At 38.6% G+C, this 23,608-nt stretch overlaps 1 protein-coding gene across 1 annotated transcript; it reads left to right on the top strand.

Moving 5' to 3' along the window:
• Window positions 1-651: 651 nt before the first annotated feature.
• LOC117290636 (histamine H2 receptor-like) lies at window positions 652-10,082 on the top strand. The gene is made up of 3 exons (XM_033772149.1): window positions 652-705; window positions 3,773-4,519; window positions 8,015-10,082. The coding sequence occupies exons 2-3, from the start codon at window positions 3,805-3,807 to the stop codon at window positions 8,392-8,394; spliced, it is 1,095 nt and encodes a 364-aa protein (XP_033628040.1). The 5' UTR covers window positions 652-705; window positions 3,773-3,804; the 3' UTR covers window positions 8,395-10,082.
• Window positions 10,083-23,608: the final 13,526 nt, after the last annotated feature.

Below are 23,608 nucleotides of genomic sequence, written 5' to 3'. Positions count from 1 at the left end.
TCCGTCAAACCATATTGTTATAGATCCATCGTGTCCACAAGCCGCTCGTCGTGGATACTTTCAAGCATATTTAGGTATTTATTTATTCCAATCTTTATTTTCAAGGTTAACATCCTCAGATTGAAAGACATTCCTTGCGACGTCAACCCCAGGGCTTATCATGATTCTCAAGTACGTTATTGTCTTGCCCGTCTACCTAATGCATTTTGTTTGCATCTGTAATGCTGCCATAATTTGCAAAGTATCCTTATTGAAAAAAACGTTTCGTTGACTTAAACTCATAAGGGAGTAATATTTATAAAGACGTAGTAGAAATCAATTAATCAATAATATGCCTTAAAATTATGATATTAATATTTCCATAGAGAATACAAAAAAATGATTTGTTGTTTATTCAAGAAAACACAAGCACCCTGTCTTTCTCGCGAGTTCGAAACTCTATCTATAATATGTTGCCACTTGGGAATTGGTTTTGCCTACTTAATGCTTCCCAGTTTAATTGGCACTCGTGGAATTGCTGCGCACTGGTTTGCATTCTGCCAACCTACAATGTATTGTAGTACTTAGAGTCAGATCGGTTTATGAAGACATTTTCACGCCAGGCGCCTCGTACGTCGTATAAAGTCAAAGTGCCCTGTTCGCACAGCACACAGAAGCGTTACGCCAGCTGATGGACGAGTGAGGAAACCACCAAGGCCTTGCAAGGTAAGCCTCCGTTATCCTGTAATCCTATGACACATAGTTAATTATCTAAACCCCATTGGTGTAGCACTGGTGGCAGTGAGAGTGTAGTTTAGCAATTTGTTGGGACCTTCTTCGCTAAAGGCAAAGTATACATTTGGTTTTTGCACCGTTAGTTTTGTTTAATCCTATACTAAGTTTAAGATGACACAATACAGCGGGCAATCGTATAACCTCTATTTCAAATGGTGTTCGCGTCTTGGAGATGTCTTTGAAAATCCGAAGCAATATCCACACAGAAAGAATAACCTCTGATTGCAATCAACAATTTGAAAAGCGGTATACTGACAGTAATGTTTCACAACTTCAAATTTTACATCTTAAAAGATTATGTGTTTTTACAAAACAACGTTAGAAAGTTCGATCACATCACCCCCATACTCTATAAACTACACTGGCTACCTGTCAATCAGCGTATTCAATTCAAAATCATCATACTCACATTCAAGGCACTACATGGTTCAGCTCCACCCTACATACACGATCTCTTGACACCCCGTACAACTAGACCAGGTCTAAGATCTATCAGAAATACGCTCCATGTTCCTCGAACTTGACTGGTCAGTTATGGGGACAGGGCTTACTCCAACATAGCACCTAGACTCTGGAACTCACTTCCGGATTACCTCAGACAAATACACAACATCACTCTCTTCCAGCAGAAACTCAAAACACACTTATTCTTGCTTGCTTTCCAACATCTTGACAAAACTTGACCGGCGCCTTTGAATGTTTCTCCTTTTCAGTAAAGTGCGCCTTATAAATGCTGTAGTTTATTATTATTATTATTACTTCGAAGGGAATGTTTCTCACAAATTCTTTTATACAATCGAAAGCTGCTGTACATCCGGTTTCCAACCAAAAGTGTTTGATGCAAGAGTTTTTTCTTTTAACCCCACTGGTTTATTAGCACTGGTGGCAATGTGACGGTATTATGAATAATGTTTGTTGGTTGAATCGGCAAAGGGATGGGTTTTTTTTTACAGAATAATTCTTTGAGACTTGCGGATCGTTTGCCCACTTGCTTTGAGAGGGAAATGTACCAATATTTAAAACGACCTGAATTTTTTTAAACAGCAGGCAAACACTTACAAAGTCTTTGTTTTAGTTAGTTTTTTTTTTCTTTTTTTCTGAGGGTGTTTCATACTAGGCCTATTACCCTTTTTTTTAATTGACAATTTAATTTATCATTAAAACTGCCTTTAAATCAAAGAATAGATTGAAAAGCCTATTGTATCAGGGAAAATAAATTTTAGCTGAAATTCTTTAGTAAACTTCTGTCTGAATCAAGGCAATAAAAACTTGATGCTTAGAAGTCTATACCGGAGGTTTGGAAAGTATTGAGAAGTATTGAGAACAGTTTCACTTCGAATTAATGTGGTTATGGGAAAATATCAGCTGTTTTCCCCTGAAATATGAATCTGAGAAGCATTACTGCAAATACGTTCTCAGATCATAGTGTATCTATAAGGATTATTTTTCCTGCGTGGACATTTGCTCTGGTTTTTCAGCGATATCTTAGAAACCTGATATGTTAAGAGTGGTGGTTATTTAACTCTTTTATGGGTTCCAAGTCAAGTGGAATATCACTCCAAAAGGATGCAAACTTCAATCTTTTAAATGCAAAAGGGTGCAAAAGCACTGTTTGAAGAGCCATATGAGGGACAACATTTTTTTTTCGAGTGGTCTTTTGAAAGACCATTTGAAAAAGAGTTTTCCCTCCTGGCTCTTCAAACGGTGCTTTTGCACCCTTTTGCATTTAGAGAGTACATCTTAGGATACATGTCCATATATGATTTTTGTTTAATCAAATCTTATAAACCAAAAGTATACTTTGCTTTTAAAACTCCCTCAACCATTTCACCATAAATCAATTCAATTCAATACCACATTCGAGTCAAGTAGAAGTAATATAGGAACGTGCGTAGAATCTTTAATTCAGGTAAGCCAAAGGCCCATTCTTTGCAATAACAGATATAATTTGATTACATATTTTGTAGAGGTTGGTTGGATGGTCTCTTAATTGTACACTGAAGAATGGAGCTGAATGTACTCATTCAAAAACCTTCTAGATTCTGTCACAAAGTCATAAGGGAATCTGCTCGTAGTTGTTTTGACGATCTTAAAATGTAATACTGAAGTCCTCGCAATTGACCATGATCCGGTTTTATTTTTAAAGGAGTGACGTCAAAATGTTTCTATTTTTTTGTTTTGCTGAATTATTTTAATTTGATTTTAAGGTGAATACTTACACGGAGATCGAGACGAAATTCGTTTAATTTTGTCTTGAAATTCCTGGCTAAACTTGCTGGCCCGGTACTTCAAAGTTCAGTGTCGTTTATTTCTAACGTGCAGATAGTTTAGGTTCTCGACGTTAAGACATTTTATCATAGAGATCAACATGACATGTAGACTTTGGTTTGTGCTGTTCATGCATGAATTGAAATTGCTCTTTATCGATGGATGGTTATGGGTAGAGGTTGGCTGTAAATCTTGCATTTTTATTCCCTTAGTTACGTCACGGTCAGCAGTTGTGGTGCGGTTTTTAATACATACTGATATATTCGAGTGTATTTGACTGGTTCGAGGTTTTGAACAATTGGTTGCCGATGGTTCGTTAGATTTGTAATGTCGATTTGAATTTGGTAAGATTATACTTAATTTCGGTTTTACCCTTACACCGATGTGTGTTAGCACTGTATACCAAGTAAGCTTACTCGAGATGTGTGAAGAAAAAAAATCAAAGGTATAATATTACAAAACTAAAATAATGGTCTTTATCTTGATGCAAATTTAACATCTATTAAAGACTCTGGACACTATTGGTAACTGTCAACGACCCGTCTTCTTACTTGGTGTATCTCAACATATGCATGAAATTACATACCTGTAAAAATTTGAGCTCAATTGGTCATCGAAGTTGCGAGATAATAGTGAAAGAAAAAAACACCCTAGTCAAACTAAGTAATGTGCTGTCAGATGCTTGATTTCGAGACCTAAAATTCTAAATTATACTTTTCCTCTTTTGCAGAATTTGTTTTGCGAGAAGTCTCAAAAATCGTAATGGATGACAATAATGCCTCATCCTTTTTTGAGTATTCGACTGAGTTACCAGAACCTAAATCCTCTTCGAACTCGGGATGGGCTGCGGGTGAGATCGAGAACAGCATAGTGGTCCGCACTGCGTATGCCTTGATCTGCATAGCGGGGATTATAGGCAACGTCCTGGTGTGCATCGTACTGACGCGTGTACGAGCTCTCCGCACCAACACCAGTCAACTCCTGGTGCACCTCTCCGTGGTGGATATCCTAGTGTGCATCATGGCCCTCCCAGTGAACGTTTTCCCCACCCCTCCGCCCATGCGAGGCCCCTTCGGCGATTTCCTTTGCCGGTTCTATGTGAGTAAATTCATGCAATGGGCTTGCATGCTTGCTTCCATTGGCAGTCTAGTCGTAGTCAACTTGGAAAGATTCATAGCTATAGTCTACCCGCTGAAATACAAGACTTTCTTCACAGTTCGGAAGACCAGCGTCATGATTCTTTTGGTCTGGGTTGAAGCCCTGGGCTCGCTGTTATACTTCTTCTTTGTGTACGAACTGGACGGGGATGACAACTGTAAATATAACGGCTGGCCCAGTGACGAGGTTCGGATTGTGATGGGGGTGTATCCGTACCTCATGCACTATGCTGGACCGCTCATTCTAATGTTTGCTGTACAGTGGAAGATGATTACTGCTCTGAAGAAACAAGTGAATATGATCACTCAACAACAGGCAGGTTGGTTTGACATGAATGTGAAATTAAATTTCTGAATATTAAAAGGTAGAATATTATAGAGCCGAGGATAGAGTAGACATGACTCAAGTCCCAATCCCGTGCAATCACCAGAAAACTTGTTTTGTGATGCTCAGCATTCCCCAACCTGTTCCGCACGCGCGGGACCACAATATACAGCTACATTTCGACGGCGAGTATGCTTTCGGGACTCATTCCTCACCCCCACGTTAAAAGTACCCCATAAGCTGACATGCGTACCTACACACGAGTGTGTGAAAACCTACAATCGGCGATATAATTGTTGAGTCGAATGTTTAATAATAATAATAATAATAATAATAATAGTGGATTCTTATATAGCGCTCAGGTCCATCACGCAGTGACGCTCATGGCGCTTCAACATTATTACCCCTGGTCACTGGGCCTTAAACCATTCATTAAACCATCTCAGCTCCGTGGGGAGTATACAGCCTGTGCCGGCAAATATGTAGCGCACTAAGCTAATCAATCACAAGAACCAACTCTGCCCTTGGAGGTACCCATTTACCCCTGGGTGGAGAGAAGCTTATGGTTAAGTGTCTTGCTCAAGGACACAAGCGTCACGACCAGGATTCGAACCCACACTCTGCTGAACAGAAACACCAGAGCTTGAGTTCGGTGCTCTTGTGCGCTCGGCCACGACATCCTTTTAAGGGGTAATTCAGCCGCGGAGAAAATGTATATGACATTATTTATAAGAAGGGTTTGAAAAACTTTCAAACCTTCAGAGACCTTTCCAAACCTCGACTCAGAACCATGTGAATGTTAGGGTCTTCTTTTGTGTATGCTTAATGTATGACTAATGCATAAAATTTACCCTCATTCCACAAAGCACTGCAATTGTTAAAGGGTTTGACATACAAAATGAAAGGTCTCCAAGGTCCACTTTTGTTAATGATGCACTCACCATTCAATTAAATAGATAGAGTCCTCGTGAAAGTTGGATGGGGCAATATATCTGTAACCCTCATGTTAAAATGGTGTAAAATTGTATTTTGCTTGATAATTTTTGGAAGCAATATTTCAGTCATTGCTTCATTGGAAGTCAACAACAAATGGGCGTCTTTATTCCGAAGAGGAATTTCTGCGACAGTAAAAAGGTCAATGTCATTGCCTTGTTTATTTTTATCAAAATTGAGTATTGAATTGAAAATTCTCCGGAAAGGTATTATGCAGACCACTATTAGAAATGTAACGTCATTGAACACTTTGGGATGTTGACAAAAATTGCACTTGAAGGGCTGGGCTTGTAAATTTCCCTCCTTTTTATAATGAGTCTATCTACTCGAAATGAGTGGATGCAACTTTAGCAAAAATGTGACTTCACAAATGATAATAGATATGCCAGAATCTTAAGCAACTAATCAGAAGATGAGAAATCTGGCTACGGTTTAATCTGAGGGTATGACGTACACACGAAACCTTGCCGTCAAGGTTGCTCTAATTTTTGTTTCTCTCTAAAAAGAAAATGCAGTCAAGATTACCACGAAAGCAACTATTATGGATATTAACCACTTTAGTAGATCCAAATTGCTATCTGTGATTGAAGCACAATTGTAGGATGTTCATGAAAAAAGTATACCTTTGTTTTGTTTTTATTGGTTTTTATAGCCCTTTGACGTCGAATTCGCTTCGTTCGCATTCGTAGGAAGTATGAACCGGGCTTTACTGCCGTAACGCTTCTCCGATTCAAAAGATTTGGCATAAAACTGATATTTTTTACATAACCACATTGAGGCCTACTTCTAGGAAAAATTATTCTCAAAGTGCTTTATGCTAACGAAAGCTGATGTATTCTTCAAACCAAAAGCTTTTATTGCAATTAGTATTAAAGGCAGTGGACACTGTTGGTAATTTACTCAAAATAAGTATCATCATAAAACCTTTCTTGATTACGAGTAATGGGGAGAGGTTAATTGTATAACACATTGTGAGAAACAGCTCCCACTAAAGTGACGCAGTTTTTGAGAAAGCACGAATTTGATTTCGAGACCTCGAGTTTAGAATTTGAGGTCTCGAAATTAAGCATCTAAACGCACACAACTTCGTGTGACAAGGGGTGTTTTTTCTTTCAGTATTATCTCGCAATTTCGACGACCGATTGTGCTCAAATTTTCACAGGTTCGTTATTTTATGCATATGTTGAGATACACCAACTGTGAAGACTAGTCTTTGTCAATTACCAATAGTGTCCACTGTCTTTAAGAGTATGGTTTGCACCAAAACGTGCACACCTCCCCTTTAAACGACGCTTTCTCTGAAATCCTTTAAAACGCATATCAGTCCTGGTGCCAGCCCCAGTTTATTAAGAACATTGCATTAAAACTCAACACATAATGAAGTTCAGACCACATCCCCGTATTTTCAGAGGATAAAAAATATGAGTGTCATGTCTAATCATGTTATGTTTGTGTTTGATTAGTGAAATTAAGCGAATCTTTCTGAGTTATAGAAGAAGTGAGGCGTCGAAAGTGCACTTTGTCTGAAAGTCTTCATTACAGACGGTCACATGTCATTAGTTCTGCGATCATAGCACGGAAGTGTCCTTGTCAAGACTGGTCACGTTTTACAATGATGATGTGGGATCGGTTAATTTAGAACCAAATTAGTTCGCTAGATCGTTTCTGACTGATTGTGAGACAGAATGGAATAGCTCAGGGCCCAAATTTATGAAGCCTGTTTTAAAGCATAACAACTTGCTCAGCACAGAACAAAATTGCTCAAACAGGGAACTTGTTACCAGCCGAAACTGAATTTTTTTTTTTATTATTATTGTGACTGTGCCTACGCAGTATTTTCTGTGCTACAGCAACCTTGTTCCCATGAGTGATCGATCTCGCCGCGCCATTTTTTCTCAGCATGCCTTGCTTGATATAATGTTTGTGACGAGCGGTGTTCAAACGGCTCGCTGGCCGTGGTAGCGAGGTTGGTACCAAATAAAGTGCGCCACTAAGAGTTTACCGCGAGGTCAATTTCAAAGTAGGCACTCTTAGCTAAATTACAATGAATTTTTAGTTTCATGTTTAAAGCCAAGGGGCCTAAAACTACATGTACTTGGAAACAATACACTAAACCCCCTGTCGTTCCATGACAGACTCTTGGTGGCACACTTTATCTTAAACTAGTTTTTACTACATAACCTGACCTACATATTATAGTCAACTGGCCTTTCAGATTTATTGTATTTTCACTATTCAAAATGTTTAAGTAATATTTTACTTATTTTATACTCTTGGTGGCGCACTTTATTCCAATTCCTTTTCATAACAATCTGAGCTACCAATAGTCAACTGGCCTTTCAGATAGATCGTATTCTCACCATTCAAATTTGTAATATACTTTGCAAACGATACCAATATCCCATGCCATTCCAGGGCAAACTCTTGGTGGCGCACTTTATCTCTAATTCCTTTTTATTACATAACCTGACCTTCTATTCATTTCTTATTCTTTTAGATGTGAAGTGGAGTCGACGTAAGCTGTGGCAAGCCCAGGCTTCCGTAGAGCTCCAGCGAACCCTCCTCTTCGTGGTCATCACCTACGCCATCTGCTGGGGTCCAAACCAGACCATGTTCTTTTGCTTCATGATGGGCATTGCTGTTGACTTCACTCATCCTTACTACCACATCGGTGTCATCATGGTCGTCATGAACTCATGCTTGAATCCTCTGATCTACACAGTCAGGAATAGACCGTTCCGGAGAGCCCTCAAGGAGCTGGCTCTTTGTCGTCGAGGTGGAAACAACAAGGTGGTTCCTGAAATGCCATCCGAGGGATCCGGCAGTTTGACCCTTGCGAATGATTCACAGAATACAAACCCGAAACGCGTATTGTAGCTTGTCATCAACCAATGAGCAAGGCTAGTGGCGGGAATGTAGTGCATTCTGCCTTTTACCAACCAGTCTCGCGTGGACGATACCCGCAAGTAGCTGTCAGTGTGCTTCTGGTGACATAAACCTAGCTTGGTAAAAGGTTGGAAAGGTAGTGCTTTCTGATCTACCAGCCAGGCTCCTAGTGGATGATACCCTTACGGACTGTGAAGGGGTATCCCTGTTTCCGCCCCACAATTAGGCTGGCAGTGTGCCCCTGGTGACATAAACCTAGCTTCGTAAAAGAAAGTGGGAGGGTGTAGTCCATTCTGATCTACCAACCAGGCTCCTAGTGGATGATACCCATGCCTACATCATTACGGACTGTGAAGGGGGTATCCATGTTTCCGCCCACAAGTAGCTGGCAGTGTACCCCCCTGGTGACATAAACCTAGCTTCGTAAAGAAGTTTGGAAGGTAGTGCATTCTGATCTACCAACCAGGGGATCATAGTGGATGATACCCATGCCTACATATCATCCTTACGGACTGTGAAGAGGGTAACCCTGTTTAACATCCAGGAGTAGGTAGCTGTGTTCCTCTTGGGTATCTGAAGGCAGTTGATTTGGGTCGACAGCTCAAATGTTACGTGTAGCCCTCATCTTGATGTGGCCGGACGCATCCGGCCTTGTGATTTAGCGATATAAAACAAATAAAACAATCAAACAAACTGATGTAACACAATTCTCGTCAATGTGTCCCCATTTCGGTAACCTTATTGAGACCAAGGGGGAGAAGTGAAAATAAATGGACCCCCTAGGGGAATACTAAAGACCGGGGTGCTCCACAAAGAATGTTGTGTACAAAGTTGATAATGGAAAGAACAAAAAATGTCTCCATAGGGATTCATATTTGAGAATGGCTGTTTACACTTCGTCTACGTGTGACTAATCGAGTCTAATTCGGTCTGCTGGAGAAGATTCGTCAAACTTCTTATCACTTGACTAAACTGACTTGCAAAGAAGGACATTATACCACCTGATTGCACAATATGTGCGCCGTGCAATGTGATTAAACCATAGAGCCATATATATATATAGCTCTATGGATTAAACCTACTGCCGGTGGCTTGCCGCACAATGAAACGTTAATATCATCATCCTGCCAAACTGATTACAACCTCGCGGCAGACTGCTGAATTTTTATATAACATTATATTTTGATCTCATATTTAATAATAATAGTGTTAAGTCAGTGTGGTTGCGCTGAGTGAATTTTGTTTGTATATATACCGACCAAAAGAAATCACTCCCACTTTAATGGCATATTCGCACTTTAACGGCATATTGGTGTTTAGATTTACTTAAGTCGGAAACATTATACTCGGTCATGTAACAGTCGTCGTGTCTGTTTTCATCTAAAATGAGATACTTTTTTAGAAAACTGTTTTAAGAATGTTTTAATATTTAGATTGACTGCACTTTATACAATATGAAGAACGTACAGCACACCCTTGTAGTTGGATACCTATATGTTGCCCGAGATCTAAATGTGGCCCAACCGTATAGCTATTATTAGCTCACACCTAAAAGTAGGTCATACGCTGTTGCTCAATCTACCCCAAACGTAACTATATAGCTGCATAACATACTAATAGAGGTTTGCAGTAACACCATGTGAAACTCTACTTGAGTCGTGTTGGTTCTGAAATTAGTCGAGTATTTTAAAGACACTGGACAATACTGACAATTTATTGTCAAAGACCAGTCTTCTCACTTGGTGTATCTCAACATGCATAAAATAACAAATCTGTGAAAATTTGAGCTCGATTGTCGTCGGAGTTGCGAGATAACTATGAAAAAAAACTAAATTTTCACACAAAGTTGGGTGCTTTCAGATGATTGACTTCGAGACCTCACATTCTAAATCTGAGGTCTCGAAATCAAATTCGTGGAAAATTACTTCTCTCTCGAAAACTACGTCACTTCAGAGGGAGCCGTTTCTCTTTATACTATCAACCTCTCCCCATTACTCGTTACCAAGTGAGGTAAAGTCCGTTTTATTCTCATAATTATTTTCAGTAATTACCAATAGTGTCCACTGCCTTTAACAACTACTCAACGTTTCGATCCGTAGTAGGCCTATGCGCTGATCGTTTAATATAGCTGAGGGTACAGGGCTATGACTATACTTAGGTTCAGGCTAATGTTAGTGTCGGCGTCTATGCATTTCACATGGGTTACATTTAGGCTCGGGCTACCTTCATGACACGGGTTAGACCAATAGTTATAGTTGCTGCTGGTCAATATTTAGATGCGATCACAAACAATCGAGTAGGCTAGGCCTATTGTATCCAACCAAAACGTGTATCGTCAACTATGTTAAAACATTGAATCCGTGTTAAATTTAACATGGGAGGGTATGCTGAAAAAACACAGGATTAGTATACACATAATGAATGTTTATGAGTGCAATGGTGCAAATATGTTCATGAGTTGAAAGATGGAATGTTCTATTCAACGAGGCGGAGCCGAGTTGAATGGAACATTCCAGCTTTCAACGAATGAACATATTCGCATCATTGCACGAATGAAAAACATTCATTATTTGTTTTATATAACATCCAAGTAGATCTTTGTCATTTTGATTGAAAGATACAACTTTCAAAACAAACAAAGCGTAGGCCTCCAATTTTTAATTGTAGAAGACGAATGCTAGTAATTTTACTAATATGCCTTGCTGCGTTACCGAAGACAACGCGCACGCAGTGATGTTTTTACTCAGCTTTTTCGTTCCATCCGAAAAGTACCATTGCACGCTGGCAGCGTGCAATGGTACTTTTCGGATGGAACGAAAAAGCACGGTGAGTGACTCAGCGTGCAATGGTACTTTTATTTGCTATCACGTGACGGACAATCCTCCAATCAAATGGCAAGGATCTGATTGGGTGTTATATAAAACTGTCTAGCTACCGGGACAATCTCGTTGGTCTAGTTGATAAGAAATCAGGCTCTAGAAAGGCAACGATCATGGTTTCAAATCCGACGAGTAAAATGCCTGTGAAGGTTTTTTCTTTTCTTCACAGAACTGAGTATACAGTGCTTACACACATCCTAGTAGGGGTAAAAACAAATAATGTGACGTTCAAATTGTCACAAATTAATTCCAATGAAATCTGTAGACTGTCTGATTAAGAACGTACTCTCTTAAAAAGAAACTATTGAATATACTTTTCCCTATCATTATTATGCATACATAGACTACATGATGTGCAAGGTGTTTTTTCCCTACCCTTTGGTGCATTATCAGTACGAGTATTGCTCAATTGGACGAGTTGCCCTTCTCAAAATCAATCACCATAAATATTGAAACACATTACAGATCGGTTTTAAAATCGAACTTCTAGTTGTGGTTCTAACAGAGTGAACCATACGCTCTTACAAGAACTAAGATTTATCCAGTAGCGAATTAAGGGGGGTCGAAGCAGCCTCCCCGTGTATCAAATCAAAATTGATAAGCTTAAACAAAAATAATTTGTAAAATGCTTCCGGAAATATCCTTGATTGCACCAGCGAGTATCTAATGTTTGAACGATTTCGGGGCCCTAAAGCGGGCCCCTGACCCAACACTATGATCTGCAGTATGACTTAATTTTGTTTTTATTTTGAAATTATCCTTAGACGTTTCTGTAGGGTTACTAAAATGTGTTTATACGTTGAAATTAGCCTTCAGACGTTTTTGTAAATCTTGAATCCACCCCGTCTACTTTCAGGTAGATGGATGTAATTCGATTAATGTAATACTTTATGTTCGACCTTGTCTGTCTTGGGAGGCATGACTTGAATAAAACCATTAAACTAGGTTGCGACAGCTAGCCTTTTCATGGTCTCGATTGTTGAATAGAAGTAATTTATTGTCAACCTTCTTGTGTACGACTTCTCTATTGATTGAAGTTGAAATTTTCCTCACAGTCCATTAGTTGAATTGGATGGTATACGTATAACGCAATCAGCGAGACAAAAATTATTCTTTTCATAATCAAAAATCTCAGAGGTGACACGTTCACTTGAGGGTCCAATTTCATTGCTTCGCTTACGGTGAAATTCTAAGCCCAACAGGGACTAATTTCATAGTGCAGACGGAAATACTTAACAGTCTCCTACTTTGGCAGAAATGAGCGGGATACCAGTCAAAAATTTAACATGTGACATTGAAGCTTTTCTGGTAGCCTTGTTTTATACCTTTCTTTGTTGATTAAAAAACCGGTTTGGTTGGCATGGACGGCCGATAGTTTGTAAAACGCTCAATCGTAATAACAGATATTCGAACCAAATTCACGATTTCTGCAAACTTTCAAATAAATAAATTCTTGAGTCACTTTGATCCTTTCAAAAGTCATTCTGACACAGATTTTGACACAGATTCCGGCACTTGCTTACCCCACAGTACCCATGGTTTCGTATAATATTAAACTTCATAATCAGTAAGACTTCAGACCAAAGTTAAACAATTTGGGGTCGAACAAAGAAAATTAGTTAGAGTGGGACTCGAACCACCCAGTATTTTTTCTTTGTTTTACCTCAAATTATATTAAATGTATTTAACACAGCATTACAAATCCCGTATAACAACTTTGAACAGTGAAGATGTTGTTTTTTGTTTTTGTTTTCTTCCTTTTATAAAGTTTGTCTTCTATTATTGTTATTCTTGACGGTATTAAATTCCCTCGAGAAGGTTTTCAGCAAGGCTGGTGGTACCCGATGGCGATTTGGCGACACACTGACTGCCCCAAACAATACATAATTGAAATACTGATTGTCAATAACACAAACACACAGATATGAAGGGAAAAGGCAATTTCGCTTATAAGATTGTGTTTCTGTAAATTGAATTCCATTGTCGAGTACAATTTGTTCGATGAAACGAAATACGGTTGGTGTTGGTGTCTCAAGAATTGTGTTTGAATGGTTCAGTGGACTAACCAAACATGTGACTCTAATTTGTATTTTTATTTTTTATTTATTTATTTATTTATTTTTTTAAGTGTTTTTTTTAGGTGGGCAGGCGAGAGCAAAGATATACTTTGGAGGCTATTTGGTGCATCGAAGAACCTATACAAATGTGCATTTTTTCCCAATCTCTTGGGTGGGGACAGGATCTGAGCGCAAGAGGGCGACTACAATGGATTTGTTATTTTTAACTGTGAATAATTCAAACACCTTTAAAACTCGGGGACAATTCTATTTTCCAAGTGTAATTTAGTATATGAAATTTAAGTGCATGGAAGGCATATCAGAGTTTTGAGGTAATTGTTGATTTTGAAAAAAAATAAATTCTATGTTATTCATTGTTAATATTGTACGTAAGTACCTAAGATATTTTGAAAGACGGTATTTTAAAATAAAGTACAGATAGATTTTAAATGTGTTGCGGCAGTCTGTTTTTATTTGACCTGTATTCTCGATCCCCGATTTTTATTCCTGTTTATCACGGGACGAGGTGAGACTCACAGTGATAGACAAATCTGATGCTGGCCTGCAATATTGAATTTCATTGTTTGAACAACCTGCGTTAGATTATAATGTCAATATCAAACCATTATTTGTATACATGTTAGAAAGCATGACAATTTTGCGCGGTATTGCTCACTTATGTTTAATGTAAACGCCATCAGTGACCTGAAATAAAGGCAGTGGACACTATTGGTAATTACTCAAAATAATTATCAGCATAAAACCACACTTGGTAACGAGTAATGGGGAGAGGTTGATAGTATAACACATTGTGAGAAACGGCTTCCTCTGAAGTGACGTAGTTTTCGAGAAAGAAGTAATTTTCCAGACCTCAAGTTTAGAATTTGAGGTTTCGAAATCAACCATGTAAACGCACACAACTTCGTGTGACAAGGGTGTTCTTTATTTCGTTCATATCTCGCAACTTTGACGCCCAAATGAGCTCAAATTTTCACAGGTTTGTTATTTTATGCATATGTTTAGATGCACCAAGTGAGAAGAATGGTCTTTGACAATTACCGATAGTGCCTACTGTCTTTAAGTTGAAACGCAAGTTTACTATTCATAGTTTATTTTTATTTTTCCCACATCATGCAAAGCTTCAACAATATTTATGAGCTATTTATGAGTCTCCATTTAGCATCAACTTGCAGCTTGTCAATGATTTATCAGGGGCTCGTTTATGAAAATGCTTTTAAAGGGAAGGATACACGTTTGGTAATTACTCGAAACAAATATGAACTTAAAAACTGACTTGGTAACGATCATTGGAGAGCTGTTGGTAGTAAATAACATTGTGGGAAACGACTCCCTCTGAAGTATTGTAGTTTTTGAAAAAGAGGTAATTTCTCACTATAATAATAAAAAGACTTCTAGCTAGAAGTCTTTTATTTCATTTGAAAGCACACAAATTCGTCCAAGGGTGTTTTTTCTTTCATCATTTTCTCGCAACTTCGATGACCATATTGAGCCCAAATTTGCACAGGCTTGTTATTCTATGCTTATGATGGAATACACCAAGTGAGAACACTGGTCTTTGACAATTACCAAACATGTACAGTACCTTTAATATATCATTCATCTTCAAGAAACACGTTGCCTTGGATCGGAAGAGTTGGTCTATGAAAAGGGTTTGAAACCGTTTGTTTTGAAATGCATATGGTTAGAGAGATGTTTTAAAAGTAGAATGATCCACACAAAAATAGTATCACTCAAAATTGCACGGTTTTCCTTGTACGTCGCGAACTAACACGGTCGGCCATTTATGGGAGTAAAATTTGACTCCCATAATGGCCGACCGTGTTAGTCGACGAGGTAAAAAGAAAACCACGCAATTTCGAGGCATATTTGTGTAGATTATTGTATTCTACTTTTACAACATCTTTCTACCCATATAACAAACGGTTACAGAACGCTTTTCAAAGACCAACTCGACCGATCCAAGGCAACGTGTTCCTTTCATTTATAACGGATAGCATATCTATGCTTGTAGCAATATGTTTACTGGCTTTGCACAAGGATTGTGAAATCATTAGTTTTTCCGGATGCTCTCAGAAGTGTACCGTCCTTGATGCATAATTAATCTGCAATGGTGTCGGGCCTTGGGCCTCCCTGCCAATCTGCCAGAGTGTTTCTTACGAATGCGTTTGAATCTTCTAATTGCAATTCATAAAGTTTTGCGTTGGAAACCGCTTTACCGTCAGCAACACATTCGTATTCTTTAACTGCTGTGTTTCCCTAGCAACGTCAGAGATGAACTAGATAGGCAACCGCTTGAATGATATATATATATATATATTTTGTTTTTCTCTTTTTTTGATAATTAAATTGACACTTTTTACAAAGCCTTGTCCACTCTTTTTCATCGTTCGATACTCTGTCTATTTGGTTTGTCGATTCTGTTATTAGATTTCCTTTTGTCCCTCGTTGTGTCCCGACGGAATTGCGGTATACGAAATTAGTTTGTATGTTATTATGTATGTTGTTGTCTTTATTAATCAAAAGTCTTGTCCACGTCTTCACCATGTCGAATTCTTAGGTGAAAAATTGGGGTAAACCAGTCACTGTAAACGGTATCTTATTTTGGCTGTTAACATATTCTCGCTAAGCAATATTTTGCTCGTGCTATACATGTGACCTTTGTTAATACAATAAGTGTAACCTTGTATTGTACATTCCTTTGATATTCTGGCAGGCAAGATTATACTGCACTGATCTAGGGGAAATTTTACATTTTGTGTCATATTTCCACATAAATCAAAAAGAGTTATGAAAGTAAAAGCTGGACAAAATTTGAGATGTGCCCCCTTTCAACATATCAAAAGTTGATAAGAATTAGAAAGTGTAAAAATGTGTTCTTTCATTGAGCTCTGTACGAACCGTGCCTGCATTAAGTCCAAGCTTGTTGGCTCTCTTGTAAACATCATGTGATGTCGCTGGTCACATCGTCCATAGGATAGACAAGGTCGTGCCCGAACGGCGACTTCGGCTAAGAGCTACGGCCAGATCTTGAACTTCTGCCTGTTCTTCAACACTGGAAGGCGTGCTCTGCCCAACTTCATAAAGATGTTTAGCATAAAATTCCGCTTGACAAATTTCTCTGCTCAGCACAAAATGAGTGGGGCACCAGTCGTAACAGTGTAAACTTTATGGAATGTTGGCTGGTAACCTGTTTTTGCTAAGCAAGATTTTCATGTGCTTAGCATGTTTTATGAAATTGGGCCCTGATCTATAGCCGTAAAGCTGTAGCCGAAGTCGCCGTTTCAGACACAGCCTAATGTTCTTGTTAACCCAGCTCGATTTCTCAAACCAAGTTATACCTACATATCTTCTGCCGTTGACGCCGGCGTGCATCAACATGGCAAAACTTTGACTTCATGTGTTGGGTTGCTTTGCTATATCTCATGCCTTTTTGCAGCAACAAAGCGGGTACAAAACTGAGCAAGCCCCAATCCCGTGACATTGCAAGAAAACTATTGTTTTGTGATGCTCTGCATGCCCCCAAACATGTTCCGCACGCAGAGACATTTTGACGGCGAGCACGCACTGAACGGCTTGTTAATAGCTAGCTTGAGGACCGCTCACACGAGAACGGGACTTGAATCGAGTCTAACCATGTGACGTAACATGTTTCTTAGCAAATCTTTTTTTGATGCACCGGAGAAAGGTATTCAAAATGATTGTTTTTTACTCAATTTAAATTTTGTTTAATCTCAAGTGAACTTAATTTACTATTGACAGGAAACATTTGAATTGAATTTCAGCAAAGATTACTTATTTCCATTTTCGTTCAAGTAGGTCTTTAAACTCTACGCTGAACTCAGTATTAAATGGAAATTATGATGGATTGGTTCGTCTCTGAGATGTATAATCATTCAGCCTTGAGAGGGAGGTGATGAATTGTGTTTTTTTCAATGAATGACAATCCTTTTAAATTGTAATTGTTATTGATTGTTTATATTAAAATAGTCTTTCCAGTCCTCAAAGGCTTGTACTGCTATTGTGCATCTGAATGTGAAGAGACCTTGTTTAATCACATTTTAGATGAAAGAAAAACACAGAGGAAAAACTGCACAGAATGAGGTATAGGTCTGAAACCCAAGCTAGAGTCTCCTCTCCTTTGTGGAATGTAAACCGGGGTCTGCAGAGGTGAAAGGCAGGGGGAGCCACCAAAGTCGACCTTATCCACTATTGACCACTTGCACGCACGACACACGCGGTGACTGTGCCTCGCTCACCATTTTGGTGGTCATTAGGTTTACGCCTAAAATGCGCACTTCACTGAATAACGCACAGTGACATTGACCACTAAAATGGCGCATCCAAGATTATTCTGATGATGAAGTCTGGGGTGCGTTCCACTCCCGCAAACGACTCGCAACTGTTCGCGCAAACGTTTTTTTATCTTTTGAACGATTGGTGCGTATACGAGATGTCAATATGGCGGCGCCCTGAAATGAAGATGGCGCGCACTATACGTAGTTTTTTTAAAACTTTATTTTGCTGCAATAGTCCACTTTTTGACATCATTACATCAACTAATTGACTTTGTTATTCCAAATCTGCATTATCATCCACCGAAAATACAATGTAATTATGTTTGTAACAAAGAAATAATACCGTATGCTTGTCCGCCATTTTAAAAATCACTCGCCAACACCTCAGAAGTATGTTCGCCTAAAGTTGCCAACGTTCGCCAACGGTGGCGGCGAACAACTCGTTCCACTTGAAATATGTTTGCGCGAGTGGAACGCATCCCAGGTGAATTGGGTCAATACAAGACCATTTTTTTAGCAACTTACTTAGTGAAACAGACTCGGCCAAGCTGTTCATGAAAGTGGAATCGGGAATTAGAACCGACTCATTGAACTGCTGCTTAAGCAGGCAAGTTGCTCTCTGTGATAGTAGGATACCAGTCATAAAAGATGGTGCCTGTGACATGACACCCTTGTTCTTGTAAGCATGATGTGCTTGTGCTTAGCTTAGCTACTTTTGTGCTCGCAGCTCTATGAATTCGGCCCTGATACAGCCCTGACTATCGTAGTTTTATGATTGTTAGTATTATTTATTTATTAACACAAAATACAGTAAAAACAAAACAATATAGGGCACTATTAAGCAAAAGGCGCATCCCTGGAATTTAAACAGTTAACCAAACTGTGTCTCGAAAGCTTTTAACTCCAATGCCACTGGCTACGTCAAAATAAATATCTATCTAAATGCAATATAGAGCCTATAGTTATATCTGTAATGGAATATTTATACTTAAACGGGACTAATTTGAGATCATTACTTACTTATGATATACCCCTTTAGCGTGTATTTCGTAGAAGTGTTTATCATCAAAATTCCAAAGATTGCCGCCCACTTTCATCTATGGTTAATTTTGATGGTGTACCATAAGTTAATTCCTTCCACGGTCCATATCGCACGATCATCTGAAAACAGTGTAAATACAAAATGCCATCACAGCCCATGACGTCAGATCATTCTGATGCAAAAAAAATTACCTTAAAGGCAAGCAAGAAAAAGCGTAAACAAAAGGAGGCTCGTTTCATTACTTGATTTTTTTACCGTCGTGTTATAAAAATAACAAACTGTGGCATACTTTGATTGCGGCTATCGAATGGGAGACTTGTGGGACGCTTGGTGGCAGCAGACTTACCAGGTAAAATCCATTGTTCTCGGGAATGAGCGCATGCTCAGAACTACGTAAACAATGGCAATTTACCTGGTAAGTCTGCTGCCACCTAGCGTTCCAAAGTTTTCAATTGAGTAGATTATAGGGAAGTCTCCAAAACTACTCTTTTTTGACTGACGTTATTTCAGAAGGAAACCTTTCTTCGGAGGATTGTAGGCCTACTATGTGAACTTTATAATAAGTGAGCCTAAAAGATTTAATGTGTTTTTAGATTAATTTTGTAATTAGTGAGCTTTTAGATTATTGAGCTTTTAGTTTAAATTTGTACGCCATAGTTCTATATTTTTGTATCCATCAACCTTGGACAACAAAACGCAATTTTCTCGCCTGACATTATTAAAAAGGGAAACTTTTCTGGCAGCATTGTACTTGTATGAACTTTACATATAGTGAGCCTAAAAGATTAACCATATAATTAGTGTGCTTTTAGACTAATCTTGTTATTAGTGAGCATTGAATTTAACTTTGTGAGCTTTTTAAGTTTAAATTTGTACTACTAGTTCTACATCTTTGTATTAACCTTTGGTAGACAACAAAATGCTATTATTTTTTTCGACTGACATTATTTCAGAAGGAAACGTTTCCTTTTAGGAGTGTACTTGTATGAACTTTTATAAAGGCCTTTTAGTGAGCCTAAAAGTTTACCCTGATAATTAATGAGATTGCACATTAACTTTGTAAGCTTTTAGATTAAATCGATACGAGAGTATCTCTTTTTTCTTCACCCTTGGTGGACAACCTAATGTTTTTTTTCTCGACTGACATTATTTAGAAGGAAACTTTTCTTTGCTTTGAAGAGTGTACTTGTAGTTTTTTTGTACGGACTTTCTATTGTTAGCGAGCCTAAAAGTTTAGTATAACTTTGTAAGCTTTTAGATTAAATCTACACGACACAGTTCTATATTTTTGTCTTCACCCCGGGTATAGACAACAATTGGCAGACAGTATAACTGGTTCAAGTATAAAAGTAAAAAAGAATTTGTCGCTAATCGAACTTTAGCTGCAACAAACAACACAAAAACGTAGACTACAGAATGTTTAGGAGGTATAGAACTAGTGATACACTTTTAAAGATTAGGTTAATATTGTTTCGGATTTAAAAGCTTTTAAATATGGATTGTGCCTAAAAATTGAATTCTGATGAAAGCCACTCTTTAACACGATGTACTTTATATTGTTCCATACTGATGTTGCGTACCTTTTTGATGGTTTACAATATTATAAAGTTATCCGGACTTATTGTGTGGGGTTTAAAAGCCTGGATTGTGCCACAAAACTGAATGCTGATGAAAGCCACTCCTTGACACGATGTCTTTATCTTGTTCCACACTGATATTGCGTACCTTTTTGAGGGTTTACAAGATTATAAAGTTATCTGGACTATATATCATGAAACAGTTCATTTTTCAAAAGTGTGTCAATTTCCAGGCCGACCAACAACTGGGAGCAATTTGCTCATTAACCGTACCATTGTAAAGTGCAATCGAAGAATGGCTGCAGTATATGTAGGGTAGGCCCATTAACGGCCCTATAGTGTACAACGCACGGCACAAAGCCTGGCTTTTAGTGGTTATACTTTCATCCCCATATAGTATTCTCAGTCGTTTCACAACGGTGCTCATAACAGTATATTATTTTTTTATGGCAAAGCCTTAGTGCAGAGGGTATGAAGAATTGGGACTCTCGAGCAAGTTAAATTGACCAATCTAAATTATAACCGCAGGCTGTTGTTATTACTAGGATCGTCCGAGGTCCTATGTAAAATGCTGCGCGGGTGGCAAACCAGACTACGGTTCGCTGCCATTTTATTATTAAACATAAATAATAATTAAAAAATGTAATATTTTTTTGTTCCATATAACCGGAAGGTCCATCAACATAAGTGCCGTGATTGGTCATATTTATATTTACAAATACTTAAAGATGTTTAGTTCGTTCGCTGTAATAGCTTTAAGAGATTGAATGGGGCATTGCACGGGTGTATTTGGTTTGCCGTAACGCCATTGATGTCTACTGACTATACTTATAGTGCTAGAGGTTATTGCCTTATGAGTTATGAGTGCCTGTTTTGCTATACTGCCGCTATACACTCCACTATTTGATGATAGCTTTGATTTTTGTTTTTTAAATGGAGGATGCTCTTCGTGTTTTGCAATAGTAATTGATACACACATTACGTGACTGTTTTATAATGCACATTGATCCTTACCACCAGGGGTGACCGTGTCTTCAGGGCTCGACCAGTCTTGCAGTGAGCCATTAACACCATGATAAGATCTGTAAATTAAACAAACATCCAGCATAGTCCCTCATCTTTGATTTCAAACAAACCTGATACGTTCAACTTGTTTTCACAGTAAAGTCGACCCCCGATGCTAGATTTTGTAGATGAATTAACAGCTGCATAATGACATCATATTAATCATTAACCTCGATTTAAAAATGAAAAGGATGAAGGTTGAGCGATTCAACTGTTGGTAATTGGTAATTAGTACTGGTACTAGTGTACTGGTATTGTACTATTGGTAATTATTTCAAATTAGCATAAAAACTTTGTAACGGGCAATGGAGAGCTGTTGATAGTATAAAACAGTGTGGCAAATGGCTCCCTCTGAAGTATTAATAACGTACTTGTTTACAAAGAGGTAAATTCTAAACAGTACTTCAGCTGAAGCATTTTAATATGCATATGAAAGCACAAAAAGTAATGCAACATAACAATGGTGTTTCCCCTCTCATTCTTCTCTTGCAATGACCAATAATTGAGCAAAAAATAATGTTGACAGGTTTGTATGATGGGATACACCAAGTGAGAATACTAGTCTTTGACAATATTACCTAAGGTGTCCAGTGCCCTTAGGTGAAGATCGCCATCCTATTCTTTGATGTCAACTATGCCTGTCGTCAGCAACTGAAAGCAAAAAGTGTTTTTTCGTCTTCAAATGCAAGCATTGATCGTAAAGGCCTTTCAAATGAGAGTGCCGAAATGAGTGTGTTGGTCAAGTTGGCCGAGTACCCGTATAGGCGGGTGGCTGAATAAATGCTCAAGTCCAAGTACTTGGACATTCAAGTACGGTGCGAGTACACGTGTCCAAGTTCACTGAGAGCTTTGCCCTTCTCGAGTACAACATTAGCAGAGCACGAGTAGGTCAAGATCGCTTGGGGACATGGTATGACACCCGACGGTCATTATTTAGCGCGTTGGACTGAGGCCCCCAGTATAGTGTCACGTGCGTTCTTTTTCACTTTGTAGTGTTTGTCATTCGCACGTTGTGATGTTCTATCATGATCTCACGCAGGAAGTGTTTCTCTTTTATAATCAGGGCCCAATTTCATAGAGCTGCTAAGCACAAACATTTGCTTAGCGTGAAAATTCTTCCTTGATAAAAATAGAATTACCAACAAAATGTCGATTTGTTGCGTATTGCTTGTTACTGGTATACAGCTGTTGTTTGATTATCCTGAAAATCACGTGGAAATTCGGTTGGTAATCCTGTTTTATCAAGGGAGAAAGTTCATGCTAAGCAAATTGTTGTGCTTAGCAGCTCTATGAAATTGGGCCCAGGTATTGATTCTCTTTCAATTGCTGTCACTTCCCAGCGGTCGCCACTTATTAACAGGCGGACGCCATCAGCTGAAAGAGAAATAATTCCACGTGAAAACTCCGAAAATGCGAGTACATGTATGCACATGACGTCATTGACCACCATCTTTGATGAGCACGACTCTCAGACTCTCAGCCAATAGCGAGGTTTAGCTGCACGTTACGCGAGCGAAAACGTGAACGTGGTGAACGGTGTTGTTTCTAGGTAACGTCACCACTTCGGGTATTTCATGCTCACGTTTGACGTTCCTGACAGTAGGCCTATACGTATAGACCTGACGTGAACAAAATTGAGATTCTAACACAATTTTCTGGACGTTCACGTTCACGTATTTTGCTTGCGTTAGAAAATGCAGCTAAACCTCCCTATTGATACGTATGACCATATCACGCACACATAAAGAATCATTGTATAGACATCATCCTGGTTTGACATGGTTCCTCTTAGATTATTTTATATACAATATTGCAAGGTAGGCCTACTCTAACTTGACCACTGGGAAGAACTGAACTGTTTCCCATTGTGCGAAATGCCATTAATGAACAATACATTGGCCTTTATTCAAGGCGCAACTCGCGTAAGAATTCCGCTTGAAACAAATAAACGTCTGTTGGGAATAATAAGTGCCTTGTGGTGGGCAGATGCAATGGTTACAATCATGGTGATTCTAAGTACTTGTGAAATTAAATTCCTCGATGAATTTCCCGTCAGAAAGCAGTAATTCGCAATTTTTCAAGCACAGATGCTGCGAAAACTAGGGGCCTATTATAATTATTTTCTCATAATATAATCCAAAACAACACTGTGACCAATGTTTTCAAGTCAAAGAAAGCCACGGAAGAAAATGGCACTGAACGCCTTTGTTAATTTTATATGGTTATTGCCATATTGTCACAATCATTACTTAACTTATACAGGCCCTTA

This window comes from Asterias rubens, chromosome 5, assembly GCF_902459465.1.
Source record: "Asterias rubens chromosome 5, eAstRub1.3, whole genome shotgun sequence".
NCBI classification, from domain to species: domain Eukaryota; kingdom Metazoa; phylum Echinodermata; class Asteroidea; order Forcipulatida; family Asteriidae; genus Asterias; species Asterias rubens.
The sequence above is the reverse complement of the archived record's forward strand: the minus strand, read 5'-3'. Positions and strand labels throughout refer to the sequence as shown.

Excerpts from the sequence above, each read along its gene's own strand:
- LOC117290636 (XM_033772149.1), top strand. The coding sequence starts at position 3,805 with ATGGATGACAATAATGCCTCATCCTTTTTTGAGTATTCGACTGAGTTA. Across the intron at positions 4,520-8,014 it reads GATCACTCAACAACAGGCAG|ATGTGAAGTGGAGTCGACGT; the intron begins GTTGGTTTGACA and ends TTATTCTTTTAG.